Source organism: Hemiscyllium ocellatum, chromosome 17 (genome assembly GCF_020745735.1).
Source record: "Hemiscyllium ocellatum isolate sHemOce1 chromosome 17, sHemOce1.pat.X.cur, whole genome shotgun sequence".
NCBI classification, from domain to species: Eukaryota; Metazoa; Chordata; class Chondrichthyes; order Orectolobiformes; family Hemiscylliidae; genus Hemiscyllium; species Hemiscyllium ocellatum.
The window spans coordinates 20,351,791-20,369,299 of record NC_083417.1 but is presented as its reverse complement, the minus strand read 5'-3'; the positions used below and the strand labels follow the sequence as shown (position 1 = coordinate 20,369,299).

Genomic DNA, 17,509 nt, shown 5'->3' with positions numbered 1-17,509 from the left:
CCTTTATGGGCCTATCATAGGCAGCGAAAGAAACAAAGCTGCAGGTCCACAGACAGCAGACAGAGGAGTGAGACTAGCTGAGCTGCTGTTGCAGAGAGATTATGTGAACATGATGGGCTGAATAGCCTCATATGTTTCCAATATTGAAATATATTGGCTTTACACATCAGTTCCTTTTTTTATATTGCATTGGCACCACAAAATGTTCCATGCAATGACAGTCCATCTGGCCCAACTGAAACATAATGTAACAAAATTGAGGGTTTGGTTAAGAAAAAAGAAGGAAGCGTATGTCAGGTGTAGACAGGATAGATCGAGTGAATCCTTAGAGTGTAAAGGAAGTAGGAGTATACTTAAGAGGGAAATCAGGAGGGCAAAAAGGGGACATGAGATAGCTTTGGCAAATAGAATTAAGGAGAATCCAAAGGGTTTTTACAAATATATTAAGGACAAAAGAGTAACTGGGGAGAGAATAGGGCCCCTCAAAGATCAGCAAGGCGGCCTTTGTATGGAGCCACAGAAATTGGGGGAGATACTAAATGAATATTTTGCATCAGTATTTACTGTGGAAAAGGATATGGAAGATATAGACTGTAGGGAAATAGATGGTGACATCTTGCAAAATGTCCAGATTACAGAGGAGGAAGATCTGAATGTCTTGAAATGGTTAAAAGTGAATAACTCCCCAGGACATGATCAGGCGTACCCAAGAACTCTGTGGGAAGCTAGAGAAGTGATTGCTGGGCCTCTTGCTGAGATATTTGTATCATCGATAGTCACAGGTGAGGTGCCTGCAGACTGGAGGTTGGCAAACGTGGTGCCATTGTTTAAGAAGGGTGCTAAAGTCAAGCCAAGGAACTATAGACCGGTGAGCCTGACCTCAGTGGTGGGCAAGTTGTTGGAGGGAATCCTGAGGGACAGGATGTACATGTATTTGGAAAGGCAAGGACTGATTAAGGATAGTCAACATGTCTTTGTGCGTGGTAAATCATATCTCACAAACTTGATTGAGTTTTTTGAAGAAGTAACAAAGAAGATTGAGGGCAGAGCAGTAGATGTGATCTATATGGACTTCAGTAAGGCGTTCGACAAGGTTCCCCATGGGAGACTGATTAGCAAGGTTAGATCTCATGGAATACAGGGAGAACTAGCCATTTGAATACAGAACTGGCTCAAAGGTAGAAGACAGAGGGTGGTGGCGGAGGGTTGTTTTTCAGACTGGAGGCCTGTGACCAGTGGAGTGCCACAAGGATCGGTGCTGGGTCCTCTATTTTTTGTTATTTACATAAATGATTTGGATGCGAGCGTTAGAGGTGCAGTTAGTAAGTTTGCAGATGACACCAAAATTGGAGGTGTAGTGGACAGCGAAGAGGGTTACCTCAGATTACAACAGGATCTGGACCAGATGGGCCAATGGACTGAGAAGTGGCAGATGGAGATTAATTTAGATAAATGCGAGGTGCTGCATTTTGGGAAAGCAAATCTTAGCAGGACTTATACACTTAATGGCAAGGTCCTAGGAGGTGTTGCTGAACAAAGAGACCTTGGAGTGCACGTTCATAGCTCCTTGAAAGTGGAGTTGCAGGTAGATAGATTAGTGAAGAATGTTGCGGCTGCACTGGACATTGGTTAGGCCACTGTTGGAATATTGTGTGCAATTCTGGTCTCCTTCCTATCAGAAAGATGTTGTGAAACTTGAAAGGGTTCAGAAAATATTTACAAGGATGTTGCCAGGGTTGGAGGATTTGAGCTATAGGGAGAGGCTGTACAGGCTGGGGCTGTTTTCCCTGCAGCGTCGGATGAGGGGTGACCTTACAGAGGTTTACAAAATTATGAGGGGCATGGATAGGATAAATAGACAAAGTCTTTTCCCTGGGGTCGGGAAGTCCAGAACTAGAGGGCATAGGTTTAGGGTGAGAGGGGAAAGATATAAAAGAGACCTAAGGGGCAACTTTTTCACGTAGAGGGTGGTATGTGTATGGAATGAGCTGCCAGAGGATGTGGTGGAGGATGGTACAATTGCAACATTTAAGAGGCATTTGGATGGGTATATGAATAGGAATGGGTTGGAGGGATATAGGCCAGGTGTTGGCAGGTGGGACTAGATTGGGTTAGGATATGTGGTCGGCATGGCTGAGTTGGACCGAAGGGTCTGTTTCCATGCTGTACATCTCTATGACTCTAAATAGAACAGAAGGGCCACTGGACCCAAAATATTAATTCTGCTTTCTCTCCACAGATGCTGCCGGATCTGCGGAGTTTCTCCAGCAATGTCTGTTTTTGTTTTAACTCAAGATTATACTTTTGATCTGAAGCCAATGGAGAGGATTACAAAAGGAGGGGGAAAGCAAATTGTCACATACATTTTCTCCCTTGTTTCCTGAGTCAGCTGAAATCCAGGAAGACTATTATGCTTCTGTCAATGTAGCCTCAATGGTGTGGATATGCTACTATACACTCCTACCGTAACATGGATTTGCTTAGCAAATCACTTCCATGATATTTATTAACATTATTAGTTTATTATCAGTTACGATTTGATTTCTGGAACCATGTGTCAGTGTTTAATGAGGATTTTTCCCAAAGTTACTGGCAAAATATGTTGTGCAGAATTCAAAGATTCACGCTGAGTAAAGCCAAGTGTCATTATTGTCTTCTTTCTCCTTCCACAGTCTTACCCTGGATCTGCTACCTAGTGGATTGCACACCATCCCTCCCCTGCCACTAATTCATTATGGACTGAAGCAAATTGAGAAAATAATGTTGCCTATTGGAATTGAATTGAGAAGTTTTTTCTGGATCTGCTTGTTAATGGCTGACTAGCACCCTAACGTTCATCATCCAGTTGTTTAAAAGTTCACAAAGTTTATGGTGGTCCAATCAGATAAGCCCAGTGAACATTATATCAATGTTACAGGCATCCACAGCTTAAAAACCCATACTTCAATGTATAAAAGACAAACTCATTATTTTTAATACCATCCAAACTATAAACGTCCTATACTTACAATAAATGTAACTAAAAATAGTTATAATTTCACAAATTTTAGTCAGTACATATCTCCATTACATCGACTTATCAAGTACATTTCATTTCTGCCAAATTTGTTTTTTGAGGAAAAAGAGGAAATGATATTAGCCAGTTGCTAATATTTCAAGTTTTGATGAAGGGTTGTTGACTTGTAACATTACTCTTGTTTCTCTCAACAAGATTTGACCGTCCATATTTCCAGTGTCTTCTGTTTTTGTTTCAGATCTTCAGCATCAACAATATTTTATTTTTGCTTGACCGGTATATTTTATTTTCTGTCACTTAAAGATTTTTTAAAATGGATTTTAAAGAACAATGGAGTTAATTTGAATTTACACAAATTAAGGGGTTGAGCAATTGTTAAGATACAAGCTGCCAGATCAGGAGTCATTTTATGGGTAACAATTAGTTTATTTATTGGTATTTTCTTCTTTGTCTTTGTTCCTGGGACAATCAGATTGCCTGAATACAGCAAAGAAACAGGAATTGGGCAAAGCAGCATGTGATCCTAATGGAGAATTGTTAATTTTTTATTTCCTCATTTATTAATTAAGCTGAAACGGTTCTAATATTGATATTAACAACTGATTTTATTTTTCCCAGTATTTGATAAAAATTTATCCCATAGCCTCAAGAATAGAAAACCATTCCAACTGATACAGGACCGGACACAAGACCATTAACTTACTTTATATTCCAAGTGATGAGATGTCATCTTCCCCCTGCATTTATACTTTTTCAGTGAAAAAGAGGGAATGGATGAAAGACCAACAAAATAGGCAATAAAATCTGATCAATTCATTATACTGAAATGTTTGAGTAATGTTCTTAATGGCATCCTTGGCCAGTGTTGAGTGGTCAAAACCCTATGGGTTTGGTGTGATTTCATGGTATCCATATCACTTCATAGACAGAGTCTGCTTACTCCGTAGTACTTGTGTTGAGGGAGTGAATAAGTTGTGGTATGCAGCATTGTTGGTCGGCTAAATGCCTCTATTTTTACATTTTTGGCATTTATTTAGATCGTTACAACTTTTTATATCTCAAAACCTGAAACCTATACAAGCAGATATAAAATTTAACCATTTATGAGTAGACTGTATAATTTTTTTCCCAACGTTAATCATCATTGCATAATCACTGGTTATTTTGTGGTAATTTGCTGTTCCAATTACTTAAAAAAAAGGATAGTATTTGCGTTTGAATACATACTTATTTATGCCATTACAAAAATATCACAACATTGTTTTGGTTGCTGTGGCTAAAATGATAAATCCTCAAAGTGGTGCTGCACTTAATTAAAATTATACTGGCATCCAGCTGAACTTAAAGGCAAATTGATTTTCACAATTTGAGAGCACAGCTGGATTGAATTGTCTGATTGCATAACTACTTTCGGCTGCTGGCCAATTTAGCAAAACAACACTTTTCGAATTGTTTATATTGCAATTGCATACTGAAGCTGTTTGGAAAGCAATAAAGAAACAAATATAGTTGAAAAGGATTTAGGTGTGATGACTGGTCATAATAATGGTGAATATTTCTAGTGGAGCTTGTTTCAAACTAATTACTATTAAGCCAAATGGGCATTAGTCTGTATCAGAACAATCTATTCAGTCTTCTATTGGGTATTGAGTGATTCACAACACTGCAGTTTGTGTGCATGTAATTGAATACTTAAATATATAGTGTGAACTCAAAAATACAATGAACAAGTACATAAGTATCTCAATAAGCACAATTCTAGGATTTCCAAAGTGCACATTTTAACTCAATATGCCAAATGAAAAGTATGTTGATCTTAAAGTGAATTCTCTTTCAGGTATACAGATGGGCTGATCATTCTAGTGTCATCCTTCAGGGGCTAAATGAGCAGAGACAGAAGGGACTGTTCTGTGATATCGTGCTTGTGGCAGATGAACAGAGAGTGTCAGCCCACAGGAATCTATTGGCTGTTTACAGTGACTATTTTAACTCTATGTTTACAATTGGAATGAGGGAAGCTTATCAAGAAGAAGTTGAGTTGGTTGGAGCCTCTTACATAGGTCTGAAAGCTGTGATTGACTTTCTATATAGCAGCGAGCTCCCTTTAGATGGTGGAAACATTGACTATGTGCTGGAAACTGCTCATCTTTTGCAAATTTGGAAAGTAGTGGATTTTTGTTGCGAGTACCTGGAGAATGAAGTTAGTGAAGAAAACTACCTTTATCTTCAAGAACTAGCCTCAATTTATGACCTGGAGCGACTGGACTGTTACATCGATAGTTTTATTCTGCATGGTTTTGGTACACTTTCCTTCACTCCAGAATTTTTGCAGAACATATCTGTGCAAAAACTTTGTCTTTATTTGGACAGCAACAATGTGCAACATGAATGTGAGCATGATTTGCTACAGGCTGCACTGCAGTGGCTAACACAGAGTCCTGATCGAGTGCAAGATGCTCGCCTTGTCCTCAGAAACATCCATTTCCCACTTATACCTAAAAGTGATCTATTGCAACGTGTTAAACCAGCAGTGTGCTCCCTACTTCCCAAAGAAGCAAATTGTGAAATGTTTTTGGAAGAAGCAATATATTATCATAATAACATTACAAAACAACCAGTACTTCAGAACAAACGTTCTGCCCTTCGCTCGGATATTGAAAGACTGTTGTTTATTGGTGGGGAGGTGTCAGAACGTGGAGAAGAGCTAAGTGATGATATGTGCTTCTTTGATGCAACAAAAGGGCAATGGTTTTCTGAAACAATGCTGCCTGCAAGACGGAGCCATCATTGTGTCACTGTCTTTGGAGGATTTATCTTTATGGCAGGTGGAAGCTCATCTCGTGATAATGGAGGTGATGCAGCTTCAAACATCCTTTATAGATATGATCCTAGATGTAATCAGTGGTTCAAGGTAAGTTACTTCTCTTCTACAACTTGGCCTCACTTCTGTTCAAACATGAAAAATGAACACAAAAATAAATGTTTCTACAGCAATACTTACAGCTTCTTCCAGGTGTATGATTGTCATTACCTTTGTGGTAGAGGACAAGTCACTTAGAGATTGATGGCCTTGTATATTAAATTGGCAGAAAAGCTGTAAAAGGCAGCTGAATAAATGGGTTCAAGAAACTGCTGTTCATGTCCCTTGAAAAGTTATTCCAGATCAGTAAGAGAAATATTGAAACCTCTCCTGTGGGTGCACACCTGACTTGAAAATTTAAAATCAAGTGTGAAAGTCCAGCATTCAACATAGCTTTTTAAAAAAAACTTTCTGTAACTTTTATACTTTCACCTCTACTCATTTGACAACTGAGGGGAAAACATTGAAACTGCTCTTTTTATGGTAGCAGAAACAAGGAAGGACAATGATATGCCAATGAAATCTGCTAGTAAGCTCCAATTATTTGTACAAAGAAACGGCTACCACTGAACTTGCATTATTTTAATAGACATAAAATTAAGATGTTTGCTAGTATAGCAAAGTATTCACTACAAGGGACCTCTATTTGAAAAACTTGTAGTTAACTCATTTACTAGATTGTCTGATAGGAGCTAGTAATTTGCTCAGTTTCCTGTTTAGCCATTTTGTACCTTTTAAAACTTTTGGCAAATTTTGGAAATGACCCTTGTAAAATAGTTTTGGCAACTGAAATAAAACAGAATGGCAGATGCTGGAAATCTGAAACAAAATCAAATTGCTGGAGAAACTCGGCAGGTCTGGCCACACCTATGGAGAGAAAGCAGTTAATGTTTCTAGTTCAGCAAGTGCTCTTCAAATTAAGCAAACTTTTAAGCTGTTTCTCTCTCCACAGATACTGTCAGACCTGCTGAATTTCTCCAACAAGTTTTGTAAAAATTATGCCGGAGAACAGGAAATTTTTTTTAGGAACCAAAAACTGGTAATTAAAAAGCTTATAAAGAGGGAGAAAATTGATTTATTAAAAGTGAATTGATAGGATATAAAAATGCAAAAGTGGCAAGAGCTTCTGCAGGTATGTAAAAGAAAGCCTAGCTAAAGTAAGCCATGGAAAATGGAATGGGAGGGTTGATAACAGAGAGCAGGGAAATGGCAGATACTTTAAACTAATGTTTCGTATTGGTGTTCATGGTGGAGGATACTATAGATATCCTGAAGGTAACAGATAAGCAAGCTGCTAATGGGAGGACAGTTCTTGTAATAAGCAATATCACAAGGGCAAAGTATTTGACAAAATAATGGGACTAAAGGCAGACAATTTGCCTGGACCTCATAGTCTGCATCCAAGATTTTTAAAGGAAATGGTTACAGAGATAGAGTTATACAGCACGGAAACAGACCCTTTGGTTAAACCCATCCACGCCAACTGGCTATCCTAAACTGATCTAGTCCCATTTTCAATTCATGTACCCTATTCACGTACTCATCCAGATGCCTTTTAAGTGCTGTAATTGTACTAGCCTCCACCAGTTCCTCTGGCAGCTCATTTCATATTTGCACCATCCTCTGTGTGGAAAAAGTTGCTGCACAGGTCCTTTGTAAGTTTTTCACTCTCTCCTTTAAACCTGTGCCCACTAGTTTTGGACTTCCCTACTCTGGGGGAAAGACCTTAGCTATTCACCCTATCCATGCCCCTCATGATTTTATAAACCTCTTTTTTTGTAAGGTCACCCCTTAGCCTCCGACACTCCAGAAAAAATGTCCCAGCCTATTCATTCTCTGCTGATACCTCAAACCCTCTAATTCTAGCAGCATCCTTGTGTGAGAAACAAAGCTCACTCACTTCAATAATTTCATTTTTGTTGACTCAGCTCTTGGCTGAAACAATTATACACTGGTGTGAGTTCATTTACCTTGCATAAGTAAATATGATTGCAGAAGTAACACTACTTTACCTATATCCCACACTTGAATGCTTTCTAGAATTGAATGCAGTACTCTAAAAATGGCCTGACTAATGTCCTTGCATTTTCAGATTCATTCAATAAGATACCTTATAAAAGATTATTGCACAAGATAGGGAACTTGCTGTATTAGCGGTAATGTATTTGACTGGATTGATTCATTCACACACAAGACAGGTTTGGGATTATTGGGTCTTTTTCCAGTTGAATGTACTTAACTAGTGGAGTGCTATAAAAATTGGTCTTAGAGACTCAATTATTTACGATTGATATTAATGGTTTGGAGGAGGGGCAGAGTAATGTTTCCAGTTTTGCTGTTAGGTGGCATGTTGTGATGTGGACTTAAAGAATCAGCAAAGGATACATATATAGGTTGAGTGAGTGGGCAAAAACCTGGATCGGATTTAATGTGGAAAAGTATGATGAGTCAAATGGCAGACTATTATTTAAATGGAGAGAGACTCCAAGAAGGTGGAACATCGAGGGATCTGTGGTCTTGTGCAAGAAATACAAACAGCATGCAGATGCAACAAGTAATTTCAAAGGCAAATGGATTTTTGTCCTTCATTTGCTAGGAGGTTGAAATTTAAAAACTGAAAAGTCTTGGTACAACTTGTCGCAGGATATTGGTGAGATTAGACCTGGGGTACTCTACAGTTTTGGAACCCATATTTAAGAAAGGATATATTGATATTGGAGGTTTTCAAAAGAGATTCACTAGTCTAATTCCTGGAATAAATTCAGAATGATAACTGGAAATGTGTAACTGTGCATATTATACAGTATAAATGTGAGGTTTTTAAATTGTAGTCTTTAGTGATCAATTAATTAGTATGCAATTAATTTGTATAGCTTGATGTTTTTAGCTTTAATTATCAGAAATCCTGCAGTTTGTGATAGATATGTACAGAGCACAGTCTTTTACTTTGGGTGTAAAGTGATACTTAACATAGACAACAAAGAGTCAGTGAACCACAGAGTTAATTCGAAAGGCATTGGAAAGAGTACTGTAAGATAAATTCCTGGGATGAAGAACTTCAGCTGTGAAAATAGTTTGGAAAGTTAGGACTCCTTGAAAAAGAGAAGGCTGAGAGGAGATTTGATAGAGGCATTCAAAATCATGAGCAGTCTGGACAGAGTAGTCTGAAACAAGCTGTTCCAACTCAGAATCATAGAAATGTACAGCATGGAAACAGACACTTCACTCCAACTCATATCCATGCTGACCTGATATCCTAAATTAATCCAGTCTCATTTGCCAGCATTTGACCCATATCTCTCTCAACCCTTCTTATTCATTTACCTATTCAGATACCTTTTAAATATTGTAATTAAAGCACCCTCTACCACCATCTCGGGCAGCTCATTCTGTACACTGACCACCCTCTGCGTGAAAACGTTGCCCCTTATGTCCCTTTAAAGTTATCCCCCCACACGTTAAACCTATGCCCTCTAGTTTTGGACTCCCCTACCCTAGAGAAAAGAATTTGGTTATTCACCCTATCCATGCCCCTCATCATTTTATAAACCTCCATAAGGTCACCCCTCAGCCTCTGATGATCCAGGAGATATAGTCCCAGCTTATTCAGACTGTCCTTATAGCTCAAGCCCTCCAACCCTGGCAACATCCTTGTAAATCTTTTCTGCACCCCTTCAAGTTTCAAGACATTTTTCCTATAGCTAGGGAAATCAGAATTGGATGCAGTATTCCAAAAGTGGTCTAATCAATGTGCTGTACAATCATGACATGACCTTCCAATTGCTATACTCAATGCACTGACCAACAAAGATAAGTGTACCAAATGCATTCTTGACTATCCCATCTGCCTGCACCTCCACTTTCAAGGAACTATGAAACTACATTTCAAGGTCTCTTTGTTCAGCAACACTCTCCAAGACCTTACCATTAAGTCGAGAGTGTAGTGTTAGAAAAGCACAGCAGGTCAGGCAACATCCGAGGAGCACGAGAATCTAAGTTGCGGGCATAAGCCCTTCATTAGAAATGAAGGCCAGCATTTGGCCGATATCTCTTTAAACCCTTATTCATTTACCTATCCAGATACCTTTTAAATATTGTAATTAATTACAGCACCCTCTACCACCACCTCTGGCAGCTCATTCTGTACACTCACCACCCTCTGCGTGAAAAAGGTTCCTGTTGAATGGCTTATTCCCGAAACGTCAATTCTCCTTCTCCTCTGATGCTGTTTGACCTGTGCTTTTCCAGCACTATACTCTTGACTCTGAGCTCTAGCATCTGCAGTGCTAACTTTCTCCTCATCATTAAGTATTTACTTCCTGCCCTGACTTGCCTTACCAAAATGCAGCACCTCTCATTTATCTAAATTAAACTCCATCTGCTACTCCTCAGCCTATCAGCCCATTTGATCAAGGTTCCTCTGGACTCTGAGATAATCTTCTTGGCTGTCCACTACACCACCAACTTCGGTGTCATCTGCAAACTTACTAACCACACCTTTTATGCTCACACCCAAGTCAGTTATATAAATGACAAAACACAGTGGACCCAGCACTAATCCTTGCAGCATACAGCTGGTCACACACCTCTAGTCTGAAAAGTAACCCTCCACCACCATCCTCTGTCTCCTATCTTCTAGCCAGTTCTGTATCCAAATGGCTTGTTCTCCCTGTATTCCATGCGATCTAACCTTGTTCAGCAATCTACCATGCAGAACCATGACAAAGGCCTTATTAAAGTCCACATAGACAATGCCTACTTTACTGCCTTCATCAATCTTCTTGGTCAACCTTTCAAAAGAAAACTCAAATCAAGTTTGTGAGGCACAGTTCTCCATGCGTGCAGGCTTGCTGACTGTCCCTCATCAATCTTTGCCTTTCCAAATGCATGTCGATCCTGTCTCTCAGAATCCCCTTCAACAACTTAACCACCATTGACACCAGGCTCACCGATCTATACTTCTTTGACTTTTCTTTGCAACCCTCCTTAAATAATGTCACAATATTCGCTACCCTCCAGACTTCCAGCACCTCCCCCATGGCTGTTGATTATACAAATGTCTCTGTTAGGGACCCTGAAATTTCTTCCCTAGCTTTCCACAATGTCCTGGGATACACTTGGGTCATATCCTAGGGATTAACTACTTTCGTGCATTTACAATCTCCAGCACCTTATCTTCTATAATGTGGACTTTATTTTCAAGACATCACGATATTTATTTCCTTGAATTCCCCAGTTTCCGTGTCTTTGTCTATAGTAAATACTGATGTGAAAAATTCATTTAGAATCTTACCCATCTCCTGTGGTTCCCCACACAGGTGGCCTTGTTGACCTCTTTAAAGGGTCCTAACATTCCTTTTCAAATAGCCGTGCAGAAATACTGAACAATGACAGAAAGTGAACTGCATATTTGAAGTGCTAACACAGACATGCAGGCTGAATGATGTCCTCCTCCACTGGATTGATTCTGTGATATACACATGTGTGTATTTCAGAGGAAAAAAAACCTCAAATTAAGTCTTGTGTGAATAGCATTCAAAGGTTTCAGTGAATACAGTGTAAAACTTATGAAAAATGCAGTTACTTTACCGATGTGGTTACTTAGATGTTCTAGGTTTGCTTTTCAGGTTGCTCCCATGAATCAGAGACGAGTGGATTTTTACTTGGATGCCTTTGCAAACTTTCTGATCGCTGTCGGAGGAAGAAATGAAAATGGTGCTCTGTCTTCTGTGGAAATCTATGACCCTAATAATGATTCCTGGTCCTATGTCGCTGGCCTACCAAGGTATTGCATTTAAGTTTTCATCTGTTTAGTATTGTACAATTCTGTGGATTTCTTGCATCAATTTACTGCAGATTCTGAAATTAATGATGCATATTTTAAATGTGTATATTGGTTTTCAGTGATATATTTTAAAATATCCATGTGCACAGCAGTTGGGTAATAGATTGAATGCAGAAGACATTGTGAAATGCCTTGTCCATGAAGGAGAACAACAGGAAAAAGCATTCAGAGTGGAAATGAAGGAATCATCACCGAGGCATCGAAAATGCAGAGATGATTGAATTTGATTATCAAAAATGAGTTTCAAGACATTGTTTGACATGGAGGTGTTAGACAGGATTTAAGCAGTGTGTAGAAAATGATCTCTGGTTGTCTGGATTGCTCATGAGGATTGCTACTGATGACTGTATTTCAAGGTTGAGGGCTCTACACTGTATTGTTAAAGAAAATGGCATTTTTGGCACTGTCCAGTTGGTATGAGCTGGATGCTATTCAGTTGAGTTTTATATTTATATTTATATTTATATTGACAGTGAACAGTCCCTGTTGATTGCTCTGCTATCTCTGTATTGTCAGCTGCTTGTCTGTTGACCAGTACCACCACCTTTAAGAAACTTCTTAAACCTTTTTGGCCAAATATTTAGTTACTTGTTCTAATCCTCTCTTTTTTTCTGGCAGTGTTTTTTTTGTCTCCTGTTTTGTGAGCTGTCATGTTTGACAGTTGTTAACATCATATGAATGCAAATTGCTGCATATTAATTTTAAAAAGCAGCCCAGTGATTTGATATCATTTGAGACTGTTTTCTCCTTAAATCTATTGTATAGATCTTTTGCATCATGTTTGTTATGACTTCTATTAATGAAATTCTTGCTGGTCTTTTGTAGGTTTACATATGGCCATGCTGGTTCAATATATAAAGAATTAGTGTACATCTCAGGAGGTCATGATTACCAGATTGGACCCTACAGAAAGAATCTTCTTTGCTATGACTATCGAACTGATGTTTGGGAAGAAAAACGACCAATGATAACAGCTCGAGGATGGCATTGCATGTGCACACTGCAGGATCATATCTATGCAATAGGTGGCAGTGATGATCACATTGAGTCTATGGAGAGGTTTGATATTTTAAGTGTGGAATGTTACAGCCCACAGTATAATCAATGGACTAGAGTTGCCCCTCTCTTGCAGGCCAACAGTGAGTCAGGAGTGGCAGTTTTGAATGGAAAAATTTATATTCTCGGTGGTTACAGCTGGGAGAATACAGTGTTTTCAAAAGCTGTGCAGATATATAACAGGGTTGAGAATAAGTGGCACCGTGGCCCAGACCTCCCAAAATTAATTGCAGGAGTGTCAGCATGTAGTTGTGTGCTTAAACCTTGGTCCCCAGAGAAGAAGCTAAAGACTAAACACTAGGATTTATAGTAGATTGTAACCAGTTCAAAAAGGCACAACCTCAGGATGTCTGTTAGTTTGATTTGAACTCATTGTGATGTAGAAAAAGCATTAAACAATCCTAACTACTGTTGTATTTCTGCCATTTGGCAGTATTGTTTGAAAAGAACCATCAGTTATTGCTATGTATATTGCTGTGAAAATGCATAATACATTGCTATCTGTGATATATAGAAACTGAAACTACTGTGCGAAGGATCCTGAAATGTGAACATTAGTTTTTTTTTTAAATATATTAAGAACAATATCTTGAGTAGGCTGGGGGTTGGATTAATAAGTACTTTCTCCTTTCAACCAAAGTTAGCTATATAATGTTGCTTCTAAGTATATTTGGGGAAGTAATTTATTTAAAAAGCCACATCAAATCTTAAGTTATTTGTGCATGTGCATGAATGAGTGGCATGCATGCTTGGGCTTCTGAGCAGTCTGGCCTAATTTTTATTTATCTCAATTCTACCAGGCTCAATGTGACTACATTTGTGTGTTTGCTAAGATATGGGGTATTTTGTTGGAATGGCCAAACTGGATGTGTAAGATAAGCAGTGTTAAGGCAAATGCTTGAATCACTTGAAAGGGTAGTGTTACAAGCATAATATAGTATGAGTCTCAGCCTCCGTCTCCTAGCTGGCAGTCAAGTGTGTTTTATTTCTAAAGTAGCAATCAGCTGTTTTACGGGTCAGTAAGTGCAACAATAAAATGGAATGATCACCAATCTACACAATCACCAATTCAGAGGAGTTTTAAACAATAATGAAGTGGCTTTGTGTATTTTTTTAAATCATATTTTCTTTTACGCTCACATCTCTGCCAGTGTTGTCTTTCGATGGAAGCTGCAGAAACTCAAATGCTTTCCTGCCGTGGTTAAAATTAGAAACATTCCTGTCTAGAATGAAGTTCCACTGAAGTATGAATGTTCTGCAGGTTATGTTATACTTTTTAAAATGTTCTTTAAGATGAGAATCAAAATCCATGATTCTAAAAATATTTTAAGGAATAATAGTATTTTTTTCTCATGAGACATCGCTAAATAGTTGAGAAATTATCAGCATTTTCTGCATATCGGACTATTCTAACAGTGTGTTCAAGCACAAAAATCTGAAATCTAAATGTAAGATTGCATTTTTTTTGTCTTTCAAAATATAAAGCACATATATTTCAATGTTTTGTAACAAACACCTGAACATTATGAAATTTAGCAATAACATACATGTAAGGCTTTTAGATTTCTAAAGATTTTTAGACTTTTAACAATATGCTTATACAACTCAGCATGTTTTTGAGAGCACAAGTCCTGCGGTATCCTTTTCAGTGTACCTTTTTAACAATATGCATTAAAAATTTGTAAAGCCCTCCTCTTTCTGTCCCCCCTGCGCGCACAAACAATTCAAAGGAGTAAATGCAACAAATTTGGATGATTATTAATGGAAAGACTTTTATATGTCACCATAGTTACTGATCTTACCTTAAGTCATTAAGAAGTGTACTAAGTTTTTTTTATGGAAGGCAGCTTTTTTTAATATTATTTTTAAAACTATAGCTGAGGACTAACTGAGCCTGTTGCACATTACTGTATGGGAGCTGAATGGATGGGTAGGACCCAGGGCTGCATTTGCAAAGGCTCTTCATTTCATGTCTGATGATTTTAGCACAGTGCAATTCTTTTCTTACCTGCCTTTCATACTTGCCATTTGTAGGAATACAAAAACTGACAAGAACATCTGCCTTTTGATGCAATTCTTCACATTTCTTTGCTAATTTGTATATTTTCTGAAGGGTACCAAGGAGAAATGCTTGCACATTTGATTTTGTTTTAAATAAGCACTTTCCAAGACAGAGGTTTAACATGGCAAAAACAAAGAATCTGTGGCTGTAAACACCAGTAATTGTACCGAATGGCATTGTTGACAGGATGAATTATATTTCTCAAAGAAACTATAGAATTGATGTTTAAAAATTAAAATGCTAGAAACTCTCATCTGACAGCATCTGTGGAGGGAGAAAAAAAAAGTTCATGTTTCAGGTTGATGGCCTAACATCAGAACAGAGGTTTTGAGGTCATGCAGAGAGTTAACTTTAGAGAAGTTACAAGAAATGCTGCAGTGCCCTTTGCAAAGAACAAAGAGCTGCAGGACAAATAGACATAGAAATGTATCAGGTTTCTTTGTGGGAAACTGGATTGTAGATTTATATAGACAACGTTTGCTCCTTCCAGAAATTGTTACTAAGTTTTGAGAAATTTCAGTTTTTTTCTACCAGTTGATGGGTGAATCCTGCATATGACTATTGTCCCAGTCGACAAGCGTAACAAATATTATCTGCCTGTTGCAAGCACTCCCATTGCTGGCTGCATAACACCAACCAGTTAGCTGAAGTTGGCAACAAGTAAGTAGGCCGAGGGACCTTTGCAGTGAAATATAAGTCATTTGTAATCCTGATTTTTTTTATGGAAATATGTTTCCATCTGGAGTACACTTGGAGGTGGGAAACAAGTTCCTGCAGCTTTCAATAGTACAGTAGCTGTTACATCTCGGGGCATTGCATCAAAAAGCTACAGATCTCTGTATAGTTATGTATGTCAAAACACATAATAAGAACAAATAAGAGGCAAACATGCCATTTATTTGCTTTAACTTGAATAAGGCAATTATTCTAAAAGGTATCATAAGTTGTAAAAATCATAAATTATACTATGAGTAAGCAGTTGTATATAATGAAAACAGAGTCCATATTCGACCGTGTATTCATATGTTTAGTACCACCAACCAACATGTATAGTGTTTCCTTGTACAAAATAGCATCTATTTATTTTGATAGTAAATTGGACTTATTAACCTAAAATGAGCATGTTTGCTTGAGCTATGTTTTAAATTGTTTTAGTTTACAAGATGTCTTTTTAATATATACACTTCAGGAAACTTGATCTTTGAACCATCTTGCTTTACAAACATGATGTTGATGTGTTCAACTGTCGAAGTTAAATTGTCTTATGAATGTCAGTGTTTTGTGATTATAGATGTATCTGCTTTCTCCTGTAATGTTAACAGAACTAAGTCATGTAGTTATTCAGAAATTAAATACTCTTTATGGATTTTGATGAATTGGTACAGTAAAATTGTGAATTTGCAATTTTACATTAGCATTTCGGAATTCTAAACTGTAATCTGCTACACATTCATTCCTGTGCTAACCATTCAGCTGAATATTTATAGTCACCCAGTAGGTGACTCTGAAGCTATGCTTCCTACAAATTTGTATGGATACCACTTGAGCTTGCAGTATTTTAATAGACCAAAATTTGAGAGATTTGCTAGCATAACAAAATATCGAATGCACAAAACCCCCATTTAACATTCTACAATATGACAGACTTGCAGTTAACTAATTTTTGATAGTGATTTGTTCAAATCCCTGTTTTAGCCATTAATATCTTTAACTATTGGCAAATTTTGGAAATTAGACCTGTAAAATAGTTCTGAAGAAGGGTCACTGGACTCACGTTAACTCTGTTTCTCTTTACAAATGCTGCCAAACTGACTGAGTTTCTCCAGCAATTTCTGTTCCAGTTCTGGCAACTGGTTGCTTTTGGATTACTTCATCCACTCCACTCCTTGGAGTTGACACGTTATGAGCAAGTCTCCCACATTGCCAGATTTTGTTTGTTGAAATTTTGTGATTTCTGGCCTTGTGCATATCAGATGCTGAGAAATTGTAGTATTAATACCAAGATATTGACAGATTTATTTTGATGCTGTGAACCAATGTACTTTGAGGCGAATCATTGGCTAGATTTTTACTTTGCAACTGGTACTGTGGAACAACTGATCATTGGGGAAAATACCAGGTGTTTATTGGTTTCATTGAAAATGAAAATTGGGCTATTGCCATAATAGGTGGCTATTTCATATTGCTGGTTTAAAGCCATGCAGTAACTTGAAATCTGTTCCCCTGTTATTGGCTTTATAAAAATAATGTGTACATGGAGCCACATATTGGTACGGTTTTAAACTTCTTTCTCATTTATTAGCATGTAAATAAATCCTACTACAAATCTCTAACTGATGATATATGTACTCTTTTTATTTCCCTTTTACATTCTCTATTTTTCATTTATTAAAAATATTGATTTGTTGATCTGGATTCGACTTGATTAAAATAATCAATAAACTGGAATAATTAAGTTGAAAAATATTTTCAGTTTGTCAGTATTACCTTTTGTAGACTTTATGTGCAAATTATTCCTAACATATCTGACAGCTCATTCTGTACTTGGTTGATTACTGGAAATGTAGGAACCAACTTGTATTAGTTTTAAAATGCTGAGTTTGGAATTTGCCAGAGCAGATTGATGACACAGTACATAGCTAACTGAAAGTCCTAGCAAAAGGGATTAGA

General features: G+C 37.7%; 1 protein-coding gene across 1 annotated transcript in view; it reads left to right on the top strand.

Moving 5' to 3' along the window:
• klhl36 (kelch-like family member 36) overlaps positions 1–17,250 on the top strand; it is a 28,350-nt gene extending 11,100 nt beyond the window's left edge. The window contains exons 3-5 of the mRNA XM_060837982.1: positions 4,854–5,927; positions 11,504–11,661; positions 12,547–17,250. Coding sequence (XP_060693965.1) covers positions 4,854–5,927; positions 11,504–11,661; positions 12,547–13,078 — 1,764 coding nt within the window. The 3' untranslated portion in view covers positions 13,079–17,250. The remainder of the gene's footprint in view (positions 1–4,853; positions 5,928–11,503; positions 11,662–12,546) is intronic.
• Positions 17,251–17,509: the final 259 nt, after the last annotated feature.